General features: G+C 38.2%; 1 protein-coding gene and 1 non-coding gene across 2 annotated transcripts in view; one reads left to right on the top strand and one right to left on the bottom strand.

The window, feature by feature from the left end:
• The first annotated feature begins 1802 nt into the window (after positions 1-1802).
• Positions 1803-20002, top strand: part of CP (ceruloplasmin) — a 57377-nt gene continuing 39177 nt past the window's right edge. The window contains exons 1-6 of the mRNA XM_052649360.1: positions 1803-1948; positions 11970-12217; positions 14512-14724; positions 15090-15263; positions 16761-17015; positions 18286-18457. Of these exons, the coding sequence (XP_052505320.1) occupies positions 1803-1948; positions 11970-12217; positions 14512-14724; positions 15090-15263; positions 16761-17015; positions 18286-18457 (1208 nt within the window). The remainder of the gene's footprint in view (positions 1949-11969; positions 12218-14511; positions 14725-15089; positions 15264-16760; positions 17016-18285; positions 18458-20002) is intronic.
• TRNAG-CCC (transfer RNA glycine (anticodon CCC)) lies at positions 3186-3257 on the bottom strand. The gene has a single exon. It is a non-coding gene; the product is annotated as a tRNA-Gly (tRNA).

Genomic DNA, 20002 nt, shown 5'->3' on the forward strand with positions numbered 1-20002 from the left:
TGGGCAAGATGTTAGCCCCTTTCAGGTCCCCTCCATGGGCATGAGGGCACAATTGTTTAAGGTAGCTCTAGAAGGAGGTCTTGGGGCATTCTGGGCACAGTGACTCAATTTTCTGTATCAGGACAATTAGTTAAGATTATTGCTAGGAACATTATTGCTAGGTGAAAGGAACATCTCCACTCCGTGACCTAACATGGGTCATTTCAAGTAATATGAACATCCCTCTGAGACTGACTTAAAGATGAGGAAAATGAGGCTGGGGTCAAGTACGTATCTTGCCTGGGGTCACATGGTGTCATCAGATTTTTATCTTCACAGTGCTATTTTCCTCGGCATTTATTAGCCTCATTCATTGCTGCTAATATGTAATAGATATTTCACCCTTCATTTGTATATCGTTGGTCTCTCCCCAGTAGAATAAAAGTTGACAAGCATAGGGATTCGTGTCTGTTTTATTCCCTGCTATATCCCCACAGTGCTTAGAACAGTGTCTGGCACACAGGGGGTTCATTCAGCAATACTTATTAAATGAATGAATTGTTCTAACATTGGGGTGCTTTCTCCTGTACCAACTATTTCTATAAACCCCATTCGGTAAATACTTATGTAATGCCTTGAAGTATTCTAGAGAAAAAGCTCACACCAACATAAAATGTGCACTGTCATCAGGATTTTCTTCACCTAAAAAATAAAAAGTCTTTTATGCCAAAATTCATGTCCACATCAAACAGAGAAATTCCAGGTTAATAAACCAGGTTTTGGACTTCCCTGTTGGCTCAGTGGTAAAGAATCCACCTACCAATGCAGGAGGCGTGGGCTCCATCTCTGGTCTGGGAAGATCCCATATACTGTGGAGCAACTAAGTCCATGTGCTGTAACTACTGAGCCTAAGTTCTAGAGCCTGGCAGCTGCAACTACTGAAGCCCACCCACCCTACAGCCTCTGCTCGACAAGGAGCAAAGCCACTGCGATGAGAGGCCCACGCACCACAACTAGAGCAGCCCCTGCTCACTGCAACTAGAGAAAAGCATATGCAGCAACGAAGACCAAGCACAGCCAAAAATATATAAATAAATACAATAAACTAGGGCTCTGTCCATTTACTAAGGCCAACTTTTGCCTTTAAAGACAGGTTTATTTGTTTCTGATTTCTTCAATAACTAAAACAGTGTCTTCCACTCCCATTATCCTCTGCTAATTACTTTTATATCATGATACACAATAATCTGATTAACTCTCTACACAGATGTGTTTGGAGCTTACAAAATAAGTAAAACTTTCAAAATAAATTCTTATTGGGGGGTACTTAAATTGGACATGCTAAATATCATGTTTTGTATCTTGAATATGTTATGTATCTTCCAAAGTAAAGAGCTGCTTATTTTGATTCATTTTGCATAATTTTCACCCCAATTTATTAAGAGTTCACTGTGTGCAGGGCATTGTATTGTAGCGTATTGTTGGAAGAACAAAGGGAACATTTAGACATGATCTCTGCCTTCCTGGAATTTACACAATGAATGGTAGAAACACAGACTTATGCACACTCCAGTGCCTCCAACAATAACTGTTGACTTTTTATTTGTAATTAGAGAATCCAGGCAGTGGAAGACTAGGTTTTTCCCGGGTTTGCGAGAACTGAACCCAAGTGGAAAATGTTATTTGCTTTAACTAAATAATTCCATCTTATGCAACATAACATTCTGCCAATCAAGCAAATAAAGAAAGAAAGCCTTATTTATAAAGTTGCCTGCTTCTGATTTCATTCCATTGCTTCTTGGGCTCCAAGAGGGGAAAAAAAAATGAAGATTTTCTTGCTCTGTATTTTTCTAATTTTATGTGGTACCTCAGTCTGGGCGAAAGATAAGCATTATTACATTGGAATTATTGAAACAGCTTGGAACTATGCCTCTGACCATGGGGAAAAGAAACTTATTTCTGTTGACACGTAAGTCATTGCTTTTTTTTCTTTGTAGACCAAACCTAAATTATCAGTTAAAAAATAAAGCCAATAAGATGAAATATTTCTTTAATTTGTTATATACAAAAACTGAAAAATATGGACTTGAAACTCTGGACACTAATAAATCTCTAATTCCTGGGATTTTGTTTGTTTTTGGGGATGCTGCCTTATTCCTTCCCCCTTGGTCCTGAGGAATTGTGTGGGTTTCTTTTTACCCCTTCTGGTCGTTACATCTCCCATCGTGGTTCAGGCTCTTTGTCTGTTTATGCAGAAGTTCTTTCATCCAAAGAATGACTGCATAAAGTTTTCTGTTTACTATTCCATTTCTGATTACTAGCAGTAAAAATTAAAGGCTTTTTTAATCCTTCAAAAAAAATTTGTTTTATATATCAAATACAATCTTAATATGACTCCACCTAATACCTGTTGGATGACTCTGGACAGATAACTACATTCATCTTTCTCAGACTCAGCATCCTAATCTGTTGACAAAGACAATAAGAATACTTCATAGGGCTGTTTAAAGAGTGGGTGCATGGAAAGCTCTGCTTACAGTGCTCAGCACATCATTCATGTGCAGAAAAACTCTATGTAACTTACGGGGTTTTTTTAAGGTTTTCTTTATTAAAGGTTTTCTTTGTTTCAGTTGAAAAGTCCCTTATTTCAAGCAAAGTTCATCACACAAAAAGACAAGTTCTCCTTGAAGATTTTTGTAATGGAAGATTATCTATATGAAGGTTATCACTTTTAATAATGTTAATTAAACATTAAACACCAAATTAAAATTTGTTACTCAAACCCATATTCTTTACATTTAAAGATGTATTTTAATGGTGATAAATGTATTTTAATACTGATACTTAAAAATGCTTGTTAATGGTGACAAATGAGCCCAATGACCATTTGCTGCTAACACTGTATCTATAAAAAATAGCTTAAAAAGTATGCTAAATTTCATAATGTTGACTCTGTTGATAGGGATACATTATTCTCATTAATTTTATGTATGTTTAAAGTTTTTCAAAGTAAAATAAATAAACAAATAAATGCATAGATGATAATACCTAATAGTTAAGTTATTAATTTAGTAATAATCAGTGAGGGATGTTTCTGACCTAAAAATAATTGTTTGTAAATAAAACTAGTATGTTTTGCAATTATATTTTTAAAATATTCATTTATTTGACTTTGCTGGGTCTTAGTTGCTGCATGTGGTATCTAGTTCCCTAACCAGGGATCGAACCTGGGACCCTGCATTGGGATCACAGAGTCTTAACCACTGGACCACCAGGGAGGTCCCTGCAATAATTTTTTTAAGCTTGGTTTTGAGCTAGTGTTCTCCTCTTTTGGAGGTGACATATTCTTAGGCTTCACAAGAACCATTATTTTGTATGACTTCAGCATTTTCCCTAACTAAACAATTATATATGTTTTTTATAAGAAATCTAGATACATTTTTTGAAAAGGTCAGATACATTAGGAAAAAAAAAATACTGTCATACAGTCCTACTCCATGCTCTCATCCGTCCTGTTGTCATTATTCATGGTCAAAAATCCAATCAGTTTGATTGTGTATCAACCAAGTGCTAGACATTGCCCTGACCATACTTTTACAAAGTCTCTAATTCTAGACATTTAGAAAAGAAAAGGGCTTTGGTAAGAATATTTTTGCAGGGAGGGAAGAGAATTTTTTTATTTTTAAGTAGCTTAGTGTCCTGCGTGTGCTGGGGAGGTTATACAACATTGGCTCAATCATCTCCATTTGCTTCAACAACAGCCTACAGTTGTGTAAACTATAGATGGCACTGCTCACTCTGTGATATTTTTTAATATATCTGAACAGCAAATATTGACTAGACCTTCAGCAATTTTGCCAATACTATGCTAACGTTTAATGGCAACCCACTCCAGTACTCTTGCCTGGAAAATCCCATGGATGGAGGAGGCTGGTAGGCTGCAGTCCACGGGGACGCTAGCAGTCAGACACGACTGAGCGACTTCACTTTCACTTTCATGCATTGGAGAAGGAAATGACAACCCACTCCAGTGTTCTTGCCTGGAGAATCCCAGGGACGGGGGAGCCTGGGGGGCTGCTGTCTATGGGGTCACACAGAGTCGGACACGACTGAAGTGACTTTTATATATATAGAGAGAGATAGATAGATAGATAAGTTTAGGTGGCAACTTTCTGCTGCTTCTTTGCATCAGATTTGCAGAATGTCCAGCTGCTAATACATTCAGCCTTCTATAACAAAATACACCAGGCAGGATAGCTTAGCAACAACAGAAATCCCTTTCTCACAGCTCAAGAGGCTGGGAAATTCAAGGTGCCAACATGGTCATGTTCTAGTAAGATCTCTTTTCTGGGTTCATAGCCTTTTCACTGTGTCCTCACGTGGTGGAAGGGACTAAGAATATCTTCGGAGCCTCTTCTACAGAACTGCCTTATAAGAAGGTACTTACTCCATTTATGAGAGCCCCACCCTCATGACCTAAGCACGTCCCAAAGACCTCATCTCCTAATACCATCACATTGGGGATTAGGATTTCAACATATAGTGGGGGATAGGACATAAATATGCCAAAGGATGATGTGATATAACCAGATACAATTATTGACACTCATCTTGTGAAGGCTAAAAAGGAGTGCAGATAATTAGGCTGAGAAACAGGTTGAAAGAGGTCAAGATGGTTGTTAGGCAGAGAATTAGGTTTAAGCTGCAGTCGACCTTGAAGATCTGGAACAAGGAAGCGGAAAGTGTGTATGGAGATGGCAGAAACTCCATCTGCTAAATTCACTGGTGATCACTAGTACCTAGAATTTGGAGACACTAAAATATTTTTTAATAAATGAAAACGAATGAATAAAAGGTATGTAGGAAGCTAGACAAAATTATAGGCTGTATTGTCAAAATTTCCCCTTGCTTCTAGTGTGAAAAGGTTTACACCATAGACTGAATCAGAACATAGAATGAAATAAGAAAAGTCAGTTTATGGAGTTATACATCAGTTAGTGAAACAGGAAACACTGGCAGATAGAAAGGAGAAAATGTGTGGATTCTTTTAACTAGGAAAATAAGAGTTCACTTCTTTTTATTCTATCAGAAGTATTTCTTTCTAGTGGGATAAGTTCAGTTTGGTCGCTCAGTCGTGTCCAACTCTTTGCAACCCCATGGACTGCAGCATGCTAGGCTTCCCTGTCCATCACCAACTTGCAGAGTTTACTCAAACTCATGTCCATCAAGTCCGTGATGCCATCCAGCCCTCTCATCATCTGTTGTCCCCTTCTCCTCCTGCCTTCAATCCTTCCTAGCATCAGGGTCTTTTCAAATAAGTCAGCTCTTTACATGAGGTGGCCAAAGTATTGCAGTTTCAGCTTCAGCATCAATCCTTCCAATGCATATTCAGGACTGATTCCCTTTAGGATAGACTGGTTGGATCTCCTTGCAGTCTAAGGGACTCTCAAGAGTCTTCTCCAACACCACAGTTCAAAAGCATCAATTCTTTGGCACTCAGCTTTCTTTATAGTCCAACTCTCACATCCATACATAACTACTGGAAAAACCATAGCTTTGACTAGATGAACCTTTGTTGGCAAAGTAATGTCTCTGCTTTTTAATATGCTATCTAGGTTGGTCATAGTTTTTCTATGGGGTAAAGTAGAATTTCCTTATATTTATCAGTGCCTTATCTGTCACTTTAACACATCAATAAACTGTTGAAGATCTTTGAAATATATTTTCTGCTCCTAAATTGAAGTGAAAGTTAAAGTGTTAATTGCTTTAGTAGTGCCCAACTCTTTGTGACCCCATGGACTATTACAGCCCGCCAGCCTCCTCTGTCCATGGAATAAGTTATTTGTATTTAAGGGCTTCCCTGGTGGCTAAGACAGTAAAGAATCCACCTGCAATGAGGGAGACCTGGGTTCGATTTCTGGGTTGGGGCCTGGCAACCCACTCCAATATTCTTGCCTGGAGAATCCCCATGAACAGAGGAGCCTGGTAGGCTACGGTCCATGGGGTCACAAAGAGCCAGACACGACTGAGCAACTAAGCACAAGAATAAAAAGGGCTTCCTTGGTGGCTCAGTTGGTAAGGAATCTCCTTGCAATGTAAGACTGTCTGCAGTGCAGGAGACCCAGGTTCGATTCCTGGGTCAGAAAGATGCCCTGAAGAAGGAAATGGCAACCTACTCCCATATTCTTGCCTGGGAAATCTCATGGACAGAGGAGCCTGGTGGGCTACAATCCATGGCGTTGCAAGAGTGAGACACAGCTTAGCGACTAAACTACCACCACCACCAAGAATAAAAGACATACATATAAAAACAATTAGCAAACGCAATACTATGATCTGGGCCCATGGTAGACTAATTAAATGTGTATTGATTTTGTTAGCTACACAGTAACAATGGTCCAGTTTTCTTCAGGTTACTTCTTTCTCCTGGTGACCTATAGGAAGTTACAAGTAAGTGAAAACTTCCTTAAACAGAAGAACTATCACAAAACCCTTTTACACTAACTTCATATGCTCTTACTCAGGCTTGGTGATTTTAAACACAGTTTTTGCAAACATTGTTAAACCTAGTTTTCCAGGCTATTGTAGGTTTGAGAAATAAATCAGCAATACTACAGTGAAGCAGTATACATAAGCAGACTCAATGACCAAGAAAAAAAAATGAAAGCCCAAATTTTGACCAAATAGAGAACAAACTAACAACATTGCCCTCTATTATATAATCATAAGTATTATGATATTGAGTGATCAGGGTAACATAACCATTCAGTAAATGTTTATATTTACTATTATTATCATAACAGAAGTTGAATTTTTCCCAGTACATGATGTTTAAAAAAACAAGGACACAAACAAAACATTTTAAAGAAAAAAAAACTTGCACAAAGGCATTCATTTTACCCCTTCCAAAATGGTCTTAAATTTTTAAATGATTCTTAAAGAGGTAAGTGGCTAAGTGGATAAGTCACTTCAGTCATGTTCGACTCTCTGTGACCCCATAGATGGCAGCCCACCAGGCTCCCCCGTCCCTGGGATTCTCCAGGCAAGAACATTGAAGTGGGTTTCCATTTCCTTCTCTAATACATGAAAGTGAAAAGTGAAAGTGAATTCGCTCAGTCATGTCTGACTCTTCGCGACCCCATGGACTGCAGCCTATCAGGCTCCTCCGTCCATGGGATTTGCCAGGCAAGAGCACTGGAGTGGGGTGCCATCGCCTTCTCCGTAAAGAGGTAAAATTATGAGCTAAAGTTATCTGAAAGTCATTTATGATGCCTTATACTCCAAGGCTGCCAAATAATACATAGTAAGCAAAATCTGATGTGGTATAAACATTTCACATAAGACAGTCCATGTGCAGAAGCTAATGAAGTAACTATACCATTTCATACTTTTAAGCTCTACAATATATTATCACAGTTGCTATTTTTCCCCAAGAACATATCCAAAAGAGGGCTAACACCTAGATAGAATTTTCATGCTGTCCTAGTGAAGCCAGGCTAGTTAGAACCTATAGCTCACTCAAGTGTATGCTATATAAACCCAGGTTGAGTCTTTGCCTACCAGTTACTTTTGGACCTTTCTTTGTGATTCCTGTGTGTAGTAGGCAGAGTTTTTTTAATTGCCCCCAAAGACATCCTAAACCTAAAATTCTAGAACCAATGAATATGATGATATATCACTCCCATGGTTTATGTTATATTCAAGGATACAGTTGACTTTAAACTAGGGACATGATCTGGGTGGGCCCAGTCTAAAGCAGAGAATTCTCTAGTGGAAGAGGAGGAAGTCAGAGAGATTCAAAAAGGTTTGAGGGGGATTCAACAAACTGTTGCTGACTTGGAGATGGAAGAAGTCACTTTGGAAGGAATACAAATGGCCTTAAAGAACTGGGAGAAGTCTTCAGCTGTGAGCTAGCAAAGAAACAGGAATTTCAGTCCTATAACCACAATGAACTGAATTCTGCCAATAACCTGAGTGAGCTTGGCAGTGGCCTTCTCCACAGATCCTCCAGACAAGCACTCAGCCAAGCCAACACCTTGATGTCAGCTGTGGTAACCTGAGGAGAGAATCCAGTCATGCCATGCCAGACTGCTGATCCATGGAACTATGAAATTAATAAATAGGTGTGGTTTAAAGCTTTGTGATCATTTGTTATGCAGCAATAGAAAACTAATATACTATGTCTCAAGTAATGAAGCCAAGTATCCAGAGATTTTTCACATATATTACCCACACTTTAGTAATCATGTCTAAACATAAACCAAGACCTCCTTGAGTGCATTCTGAATTTTTGGGAGGGAATAGCATTATTATTGTTTTACCAAGGCAGTATAAAAATTGTTTTAATTACCCTACCATTAAAAACTCACCTCTGGATCTGAGCCTACCAGAAATTAGAAGAATTGCTATAGGATTATAGGACTTCCCTGCTGGCTCATCAGATGGTAAAGAATTTGCCTGCAATGCAGGAGACCCAAGTTCGGTCCCCTGGAGAAGGAAATGGCTACCCATTCCAGTATTCTTTTTCTAGGAAATCCCATGGTCAGAGGCGCCTGGAGGGCTATAGTCCACGGGGTTGCAAAGAGTCAGACACGAATGAGCGACTAACACTTTCACTTTCACTATAGAATTTTAAGAACTGGGGAAGCTAAAAGAGAAGGATGTGATTACTAAGAGGGGGACATATCTATTGAAATGAAGTAAAACAACATATCACAATTGCCAACAGAAAGAACAACAATTAATGTGAACAATTTGTTCAGGTCAAAGAACAACAATAATAGATCGCTTTGACTGGATATCTGACTGGCAAGCTTCCTGCAAGCTTCCAGTAACTGACCCTTTGTCCCCAAAGCTGTGCTCTTGATGTTAAATAGACATTCCCTAATGACCCTTTGATGTGTCTTTGGAGACAGAGCATGAACAAATAGACCTCCCCCAAGTTATCACATTACGTGAAATATTTACCAATTTGCTTAAGACTTAATTTTGTTTCAGAAAAAAAGACAAGATGGGAAACACATTTTGCACATTGCTATGTATATACAAGAAATCCAAATGTTAAAATTTCTGAATAGATTATAAGTTCAGATCAATTATTTTTAAAGTATTTTTCACCACCTCACCCCACCTCCAAAAAAAATCTTTGTATACACAAAAAGAATCCCAAAGCTTAGGCAATACTCCCCCTATTTCAGGAAATAATGAATACAGGAGAATTTCAGTGCAATGAAAGCATTTTGACAAAGTCCGCTGCAGTTTATGGAAATGAAATGTGACATATTCCTTAATGCTTCAGAGGCACATTCAGGAAGTATAAATACACATTGTATCTAAATGAAGCCTCAAGAATTTGAGGGCTATTTTTAAACTTTGGCTTTATTTAAAATGTGGATCAGGCTTCCCTGATGGCTCAGTGGTAAAGAATCCACCTGCCAATCCTGGAGATGAAGTTTCGATCCCTGGGTCAGGAAGATCCCCTGAAGAAGGAAATGGCAACCCACTCCAGTATTCTTGCCTGGAGAATCCCATGGACAGAGAAGCCTGGCAGGTTACAGTCTGTGGGATCGCAAAAGAGTCGAACATGACTTAGTCAATAAAACAGCAAGATGTGGATCAACAGGACATGGTGAAACGCAGGTTAGAACCTCTATTTAAATATCACTGAAGGTGAATCTCTTAGATTCATAGACACTGGTGAAAACTTTCTGCTAGGCTTAGACAGGTCTGTGTGAGCCTGAGTGGCCCAGGTTCTGATGTGACCCAAGAGGAATTCCGTCTTTGAGCTATAAGCTTTCCAGCTGCCATTGTGTGCTTGACTGAACTGCCCTCTTCCTGACCTCCTCTCAGCAAAGTGGACTGGATGAATCTGTCTTTAATCTCAGTGACCTTCAGTGCTTTGGAATGTTGCTGTTGTTACAACATCTATTCATTAAGATTACTTCTGATGGTACTAATGTGGCAGTTTAGGGGGAAGAAGTCACACCCCTTCTCACTGTTTTTTCATGTATTTTAATGTGCTCAAAGTCTCTCAGAGCTTTTCTCAATTTTTTTTTTTTTTTTGGTTTGTTTTAACAAAATGGAAATTGCAACAATTAGAAAATGAAAACAAATATGACAAATAACAGCTTAAGCATGGATTTGCCGTATTGGTTATAAAAGATGTAACTTTATTTTTCAAACTTCCAGTTTGGCCCTTCTCCCACCACAATGGGGGAAATGGATTCCCATCTCATTCATTTTTCAGTGAACAAGTTGAGAATCCCAGGGCTTAAACAATCCAGCATGACAACTATAAGGTGCTCATTGTAGAAGCTCTCTGGTCAATCCAGAGCACGGGGCTCTGCTATTTTCAACATCTGTTCCTGCTGCCCAAATGCAGCTCAGAGACCCTTCTTACTGGTCCCCTCACTCAAGCTCGATCTGGTACCTCTATGCCACCATGCCAGGAGAGATTTGGCCACGACCAGAACCAGCCACCTTTCTGTCTCAAGGCATCCAGGAATCCCACTGTCTCTGGGATTGGGCAGCTTTCTCCCCCTGCATCTGGAGCCTCCTCTACTCGGGTTGCCCATTAGCACAGAGAGGCATCAGAACACAGAGGGGTTATTTGTTAGTAAATGCAGATGCCCAAACTTCACCCCAGCAGCACAGATGCAGAATCAATGGGGCTGGAGCCTAGGAACTTGCATTTATCAAGGTCCTCAGTAGATTCCTACGCATGTGAAAATTTAAGAAACATTAGGCCAGAGCCTTAGATTTAAAAAATAAAAACAGGCCTTTAAACTCTGCAACAGACAAAGATCAACAGTCCCACACAAGCTCTGCTCTCATCTTGAAAAAAAAAAAAAACACGGAAAAATATTCTTCACTCTTTTCGATGAGCTTACCACTGAGAAAACAAGCCTAAATTTATTCCTTAGTCAGGTTATACAGCCTCACAAGGGTTGAGTGGAAAATAGTAAGGCACCCAAAGTCACTGAGATCAAAGCAGGCAACACACACACACACACACACACACACAAACCCTAGGTCATCAGCCAGAATGTTAGCATTTTTTATTCTAGTGGAAGAGACCTCAAGTGTGGAAGGGCTGCCAAAGTCCAGGTTTTAAGTGGGTTCTCCTGAACAGCTAGAAGCCACTGCCCACAGGTAGATTCCACTGACCTACCCCAGCTTCCATTAAAGACAATAACTTAAGAATCAGTTCAAAAGTTTGAATATCAAGCTCAATTTCTTTCTTTTCCTTTCTTTCCTTCTCTCTCTTTTTTTTTCCTGGCTACTATTCACTTTGCTGATATTTTCAGGGAAGTTTTAAGCAACTATTAATCAGCCACTAACCAGAATATAAACTTTCAATGTTCAAGTACTTCGGCTAGCAAGGGATTAAAAAAACCACAGGGGTAATTTGAAATCAAAGGTAATTAAAAAACCCATATACTTTATATGCATCAATTCCAACTTTGATTTAGTGTTGCTAAAAGGAATTAAAACAATAGCATTACCTTAGCATTATTAGTTTTGCTTTAGGAAAACAAATATATACACACAATTTGACATCTCACACATCCAGATTGATTGCTTATAAACTCAAGTTTTCTTCATGACTGAAAGAAGTGCACAAGAAGTGAGAAATGTCTTAGCTTTATTTTACATTTCACTTAAATTTTATAGTCTATAAATTTATATATTTATATGTATTCATTAGGTCTCTGTGTTTCAACATTAAAATATTGTAAGAAATACTCTGGTGAGATGTATTATATTTTTATGGAGCATTCACACATGGTTGTCTGCCATATAGCTAATGTAGGACACCTCACATTATTAAAATAATATGGCTAAATGCCAGCTCTCCTCTTCATTTTTTGGAAGCATCCTTACAACAACAGCAAACATTTAATATGATATGGTTATTCATTTCTTTTTCATTATAATGTTATCCCTGGAAATGATGGCTTCTAATAACGTTGTCTTCTTTTCCTTTGCAGGGAACATTCCAATATCTATCTTCAAAATGGCCCCAATAGAATTGGAAGTGTTTACAAGAAGGCTGTATATCTTCAGTACACAGATGAAAACTTCAGGACTGTTATAGAAAAACCTGTCTGGTTAGGGTTTTTAGGCCCTATTATCAAAGCTGAAACTGGAGATAAAGTTTATGTACATCTGAAAAACTTTGCCTCTAGGCCTTATACATTTCATGCACATGGATTAACTTACTATAAGGAGCATGAAGGTCAGTTCAACTCAAAATCTTGCTGGAATTCTCTCTTCCTTTTCAGTAGCGGCATTTTTTAACTTCCACGATTATGGACTTTCCTTCTGGATAAGACCCGTAACAATGTTCTTTAGCTCTGAACTATTTTATGAATAAGTGTTTTGGTTCACCCGAATAATGCTGTGCTTCTCTTGGTTGTGCTTGCTTATGTGGAGTGTGAATGTGATAGGATTTCTGGGTGAACTCACATAGTGAGAGTCAAAGAGAGCTGGACTTCCTTCTCAGTACCCTACACCTTACCAGAAAAATAGTCAAACTAAGAGAAATGCAGTGCGCATTAAAGCCTGGAAAAGACAAAAATCCTGAAGGAAGAAACAGGACTCAGATGGGGATTGTCTTGTCTCTAAAGTTCCTACTGTGAACTTACTGTAACAATTGTCACCTTAGTGGCTCAGATGGTAAAGCGTCTGTCTGCAATGCAGGAAACCAGGGTTCGATCCCTGGGTTGGGAAGATCCCCTGGAGAAGGAATTAGCAGCCCACTCCAGTATTCTTGCCTGGAAAATCCTATGGACCGCGGAGCCTGGTAGGCTACCGTCCATGGGGTTGCAAAGAGTCGGACACGACTGAGCGACTTCCCTTTCACGTCCATCCTAACTTTGTCCCAGCTAAGGCACAGCACAGTCGTCTCACACGGTAACCAGATAGTGCACATGGCTGGATGATCCTGGAGTCATACCTGAGACACAATTAACCAAAAGGTCACTTAACTATAGGACTTGGAATCCTTAAAAATGGTACGGGAAGAACAAAGATTATATTTGGTGCCTGTGATCTCATTCTCAGTAGATGGTGATGGTAATGATGGTGATGATGGTGATGATGATGATGGAGATGAAGATGATGACAGGAGATGATGTTTTATTGTGGTTAAAAGAAAGGACTTCAAAATTAACTGACCCGTGTTTGAATGCAGCATTGGCTTTTACTTGGCTGAATGACCTTGGACAAGTTACTTAAATTCTCTATGCTTCAGTTTTGTCATCTATAAAATAGGAACAGTGAGAGCATATAATAAGAACTCTACAAATGTCAGTTACTATTAAAAAAAATACTGAGGCCATGCTACACTTCATGGGAATTATAAGGATCAAGCTTGGAAATTAGGATAAAATTCATCTTAACTAATTATTGGCTTTGTATTTAAAAGAGGGATTGCTTTACAAGGTGAATGTTTTGATCTTTTATATATTTATGTGTTTTTCTAAACAAAATAATTATATTCATAGCATAAAAGTTTACTGCCATCTTATTTTTTACTATTTCATGTTATATTAGAATATAAATAATTTTTACAGATGATCATTGTATTGTGGCTGTGTTAGAAGAAAAAAGAGTACTTATCTTTCAGAGACACATACTCAGTTATTTATAAATGAAATGACATGAGTCAGGGGCTCACTTTAGAATAATTCACTGATGATGGGGATTAGAGTGGGTGAGAGTACAGAGGAAACAAGACTGGCCTTGAGTTGATCACTGGTAAAGCTGAGATTTGGGGCACATGAAAGTTTATCATATTATTCTCTTAATTTTTGCATATGTTTGGAAAAATACAAAATTAAAGTAAAAAAACAATTTCATGGTTATTTCATAGGTAAAAACCTGATATCATATAAGAAGCTTCAAATTATAGGAGAGGGTAGCCATTTTGCTCTTACTTCCAAACCATAACCCCAGGGCAAAAACATTTTTTTGTTTTTTAAATACAATTGTATGGCATTTTAATGTGACCCTAATTCTGAACTCTCAGAAAAAGTGTTTTTTTTTTAAATTGCAAACCCATAGTCACTATGGGGCTTCCCAGGGGGCACAGTGGTAAAGAAGCTACTTGCCAATGAAGGAGATGGGAAGATCCTCTGGAGAAGGTAATGGCGACCCACTCCAGTATTCTTGCCTGGAGAATTCCACGGACAGAGGAGCTTGGCAGGCAGGCTACAGTCTATGGGGTCTCAAAAAGTCAGACATGACTCTGCACCCAAAAGTCACTATGCTCCTAATTAATCTATTACTGCTTCTTGAAGACTCAGTCAAGTATAAAAAATGACATTTTCTGTGAAACTTCCAGACCTTGTTGCCATTAGCTTCTTATTCTTCTGTGCTCAAGTAAACATCACTGCATTCCCAAGGGGATACATACTAGATATTGAATAAATGTTTGCTGAATGAATTAACAGACCATCTATTTTTTTTTCTTTTAAGTTCAAACACATTCAAATTCAACCTGTCATTTCATTGCATGTCGTTTCCTAGGGGCCATTTATCCTGATAACACCACAGATTTCCAAAAAGCAGATGACAAGGTGCAGCCAGGTGAACAGTGTCTATACATACTGCACGCCAACCCAGAACAAGGTCCTGGTGAGGAAGACAGCAACTGTGTGACCCGGATTTACCATTCCCACATTGATGCTCCAAAAGACATTGCCTCAGGACTCATTGGGCCTTTAATACACTGCAAAAAAGGTACACTTTCTCATTATTAGTCACAATAAATTACCAAAGACAGTAGACAGGGAGGTTTATTCTTAAAATATACATTAAGTCTTCTGTGTTATGACTGAGTAGGGAAGGCAGAGGGGTGGTGAGTCTAGAAAAAAAGGAACGGAAGAGTAGGCAAGGGTAAGGAGAAAAAAGGGTGCATGAAGCAACATTTAGGCTATCGAACACAAATTCCCTAAATATTTCCAAGTCTATAAAACAGGAATGACTGGTCCAGATTTCTGGTCTGTTAGGAAAATAAATACTAAAATTGTTTAAAACTATATGAATCACATGCTAAAATTCATGCTAAAAATTCAGTTATACTGAAATAGTAATTTTCACTTCAGATTCTCTGGATGAAGAAAAAGAAAAAAATATTGACAAGGAATTTGTGGTAATGTTTTCTGTGGTGGATGAAAATCTCAGCTGGTACCTAGAAGAAAACATTAAAACCTACTGCTCTGAACCAGAGAAGGTTGAACAAGATAATGAAGACTTCCAGGAGAGTAACAGAATGTATTGTAAGATTACACAGGATCTGTTAACTTTATCTTATTTTTCTCAGCCCATGAATTATGCTAAACTTATTCCCTTACATGCGTAAGTAGTGTATTCTAATCTATGCCCTTGGTAACAAAGCATATTGGGTATGCAAATAGATATTCAGCTAAACAGGTCCAATCAAAACTCTAAGCCAGGGAAAGCCAGATACATCAAACCATTTCAAAACTATTAAGGATAAATCAATATTCTCCCGACTCCTAAAAATTAAAGCAGCCTAAAATTATTAAATTATATTTTAAAGCATTGCATTATAGTTAAGAAAATAGTTCAAACCATTAATTCTAAAAGATTTCTTTTACATACATATTATCCTTCATTACCACCCTCAACTTTGCATCATTTTCCCCTACATTTTAGCTCACTTTATTTCTTCTAAAAATGCTTTCTTTACTGCCTAGGCTTCTCCTTAATTCTCAGACACAAAATAATGGGTTTATTAAGATAGTCTATCATGTAGAATTTGCATAAAATTTCAAATCCCTTTATACCAACTAGACCAATCAGTATAGATTTTTGTTTGTGTTTAGCTTCTTAAAAATAGCTCTTATGCAGAAACTGAGAATGCAATAATAACTGTACTATCAAAGCAGAAAAATAAACAAATTAAACACAGGACAGATTTTTGTTCTAACTTCTGCTTATTTCTGGCTGGAAGATCCTCTTTCCATACTTTAATCTAGCCTCTGTTCTGTGCTAAGCAAAATAGATGTTAGAGACTCAAACTTCCAGGCTGGCTAAGCCTGGTTTGGTATCTCTGTTGCATTTGGTTCACTCACAGGACTTCCCAGAACTGATTTCTGCTTTAACTCTAAGACCTCCCAGTTTGAACAGTGCCTCTCAGTTTTTTAGAAGAATCTCAGGCCATCCTGCTTTTGACCTTTTAGATCTTTTCCTCCTTCACATTTCTTCCAATTTTGTCTTTCAAGTTAAAAAAAAAAAAGCTTCCTTTGTGTTCTTATTGAAAAAGCAACTCACGTCACTGTAGAAAATTGCAAAAGTTCTGATAAATTAGCAAAGAAAACTTTGACATCATCCATACTGCCACTACCAACACTATGCATATGGTTGATTCATAAATAAGCATGTCCTTTTTCTATTTACTATATACGTGTGTGCATTTATATGTATGTATGTATGTATGCACACATTTGTATTTGCAAATATACACATGAACATACCAAGGTGTATAGTTTATAACAAGCAGAGCAAATAGGTTTCATCTTCAGTGTTCATTTGCTAATACTGTGTTGAAAAAAAACCTGAGGCTAAATTCAGGTCCAAAATGAAGAATGCTGTGATTGATTAATAATATCTGATGTGGGTACAAAAGGTAAGAATAGTGACATGTGTGCCAGGTATTTTCCATCTCAAATTGATTTTATTTTTGTAGTGCTAACTATCAATATTCCAGGTACCAATATATGTTAGTCACAGTCTCTGCTCTTGACTTACAGCTGTGAATGGATATGCTTTTGGAAGTCTCCCAGGACTCTCCATGTGTGCTGAGGACAGAGTAAAATGGTATCTTTTTGGTATGGGTAATGAAATTGATGTGCACGCAGCTTTCTTCCATGGGCAAGTGTTGACTAGCAAGAACTACCGTGTTGATACAATCAATCTCTTTCCTGCTACCCTCTTTGATGCTTTTATGGTGGCTCAGAACCCTGGACAATGGATGCTTAGCTGTCAGAATCTAAACCATCTGAAAGGTAAGGCATCTTTACCTGAAATTAACTGTCAGTTGAAAAAAGAAACATGTCTCAGTTACAATATTAATGGGGTGACTATTGGAAATTAGAATCTAAAAGCTAAATATCTTTGGAATGATCTGAACTTTGAATTGTTAATTTTATTCCTCTGAAAGTATGGATCATAATCTAATTTTTTAAAGTAGACAAAGACTGGAGCAATTATAAAGTAATTAAAGCTGAAAATACATTAATTTTGGAAAACAAAAATTGGTCCTGAAGTATAGTCTTACTGTAAAAGTATAATACTGCTTATAGCTACTCAGATTTGTAAAATATACAATATTTTAAACACCAGAAGATGTGTATATTGGTGCTGAAAAGTAACTTGCGTTTTGACTTGATTCTGTTAAATACAACCAACTTTGTTCTTTATGAGTCCAGCTATTCCTTGGTTTTACATGCTAAATCTCTTTTCCATCTCTTTAATATAAGGAAAAGAAATATCCCCAGTTCTTGAAAAATATTAGTTTGTAATATTGATTTCCTGAAGAAATTAGGTCTAATGTGGGTCTTTGAGTAGGTTACTTTGAACTTCAAATATAATCTCATTCATCAAAGGTGACCTTGGCTGCAGCAGGCCCAGCACAGCAGGTGCAAAACCATTTTATCTAAGGGAGGGATAAAAATACATGATCACTCTATTCTTCCTCATCTATCCCATCATATCCCTTAAAATATGGCAAAGCTTCTCTTCACCATTTATTTTTCCTCATTAAAGCATTATCTATTTCAATGCTGACTCACTGATAACATAAAAGAGGTGAGGGATTCCTGGCAGTCCAGTGATTAGGACTCTGCCGTTTCACAACAGAGGGCAAGGCTTCAATCCCTGGCCAGGGAATTAAGATCCCACAAGCCACGTGACATTGCCAAAAAAAAACCCCCAGTGAAATAAAATAGTGAAAGTGCATTTCTCCCCACACTACTTATCTATTAATGTGTCCTATTTTTTTTCTCCTCAAAAGATCGTCATAGTGAAATCCCACTGAAGTTTGTTCCACATTTTTTAAAACACAAGTAATACCACTTCTCTGTGGAATATAGGCTTTTTTTCACTGCTTGAATTTTCCATGAGTGATTCATTTGCAGCTGTTTACTCATTCATAGTATTGTTTGTAGCTGTCTATTTCTTCAGTTTCTTTCTGTCATTTCACCGGCAGCATTGATAAGGCAATAGGAGAGATAACAATGGCTTCATTAAACAGTGGCGCCTCTGTGTGGTTTTCAGCTGGTTTGCAGGCCTTTTTCTGGGTACAAGACTGTAAGAAGTCTTCATCTGAGGACAATATCCATGGCAAAAATGTTAGACACTACTACATCGCTGCTGAAGAAGTCATCTGGAACTATGCACCCTCCGGGATAGATGCCTTCACCAAAGAAAATTTAAGAGCACCGGGAAGGTAATTCAGAAAAAAAAAAAAAAAGATATTATTTCAAAATATGCCTCCTCCTCAACAAGTCATAAAAGGCTATTCAGCAATTAAGATTTTAACTGATACTTGAAATTGAGTAACTAGACTGCTAAGTAATTATTGAGGTGTTTGGTAGTGAGTCCAAGTTAGAGAAATAGGACTTCTGAGTCCATGAAAAAGAATAGAAAAGTTGTTAGATGCTCAAGAAAATCCTCAGAAAATGCTGAAAACAAGATTGATTCATTAGCTTTCCATTCCTGAAACCAGCCTTGTATAATCTAGCAGCACTGAGTATATTCACAAGGTTGTATAATTATCAGCACTGTGACTCTCAGAACTCCCATCATTTCAAGTAGAAATGCTGTTCAACAGGTCAATAGCTGAGCTCTACCCAAGCTTGTGACTTCTGAAGCAGAGATTTAAGTCCCTGCTACACTGACAGCCAGATATAATGATTCCCTAAACTGTATCTCCAGCCCAGAAGGCTCTTATATATGGCAAATTTTCATTCTGAACTGCTTAGTGGACACCCCACTTGGATGAGGCCCTCTCCAAATCAATATGTCCAAGCTTGAATTCTCTGTCTTCCACACAATTCTGAGCTTTCTCCTCTACACGAATGGTATTGCCATTTATCCATCACTCAATTCCCAATGCCTCAGCATTACACTTGACTCCTTCCCTCCTTCACCAATCCCTCCTTCTCTCATCAAATGCTGCCTCATTATATCCAAAATATCTCAGGAAGTTTGTATGCATCTCTCTAACCTCTTGGCTAGTACCTCTGAAGTCATCACTACCCTCATTGAGATTTTAAGAGAAGCCTACTGACTTGGCTCCCTACCACGGTCTTCCAACCACTTAAGGAATCCTCCTAAAACACTAATCCTTTTTGCCGGGGTCCAGCCCCGGTAGATCCAGGGAATTTGAAGGGGAGACGGAGTCGGCGTCCTAAGTAAGAACTATTTGATTAGGAAAGAATAGTGTAGTAGGAAAATTAGTGGAGAAAAAGAGGCTGATATTCCTTGGTTTACACAGATAACCAATAAAACTTCGAGACAAGAAGTTTGTCCTGTTCACGGAGGCCACAGGTGCCCTCCCGGTCTCCCGAGGGAGTGAAGACGCAGAACGTCTTCCCGTTCAGGTCTTAGAAACCCAGGCAGATAAGTGAACACAGGGAGCCTCTATGCTCCAAGGGATCAGCCTGAAAAAGAGAGGGAGAGGGAGAGAGAAAATGATTGACACAGGGAGACCAAGCTACTTCGGTTAGCGAGGCCCAATAACTTTATTTTCAAAAGGACTTTTATACCTTTCCCACAAATGATGTTGTGTACATTATCTTCTGGCCTTGGAGGCCTGTGAACATTTTAAGACCCTCTTTTGATAAAGGCTGCTCAACCAGAAAACTTATTTTCCCTTGAAGTGTTTTTTCTTTATATTTCTAATCTATGCCAGCCTCAGAAAGTATCAAACAAAGTTACATTTTCATGAAGCAAAGGTGCAGCGAGTTACAACAAAGAAAGAACCAATTAG

This window comes from Budorcas taxicolor, chromosome 1 (assembly GCF_023091745.1).
Source record: "Budorcas taxicolor isolate Tak-1 chromosome 1, Takin1.1, whole genome shotgun sequence".
Lineage (NCBI taxonomy): Eukaryota > Metazoa > Chordata > Mammalia > Artiodactyla > Bovidae > Budorcas > Budorcas taxicolor.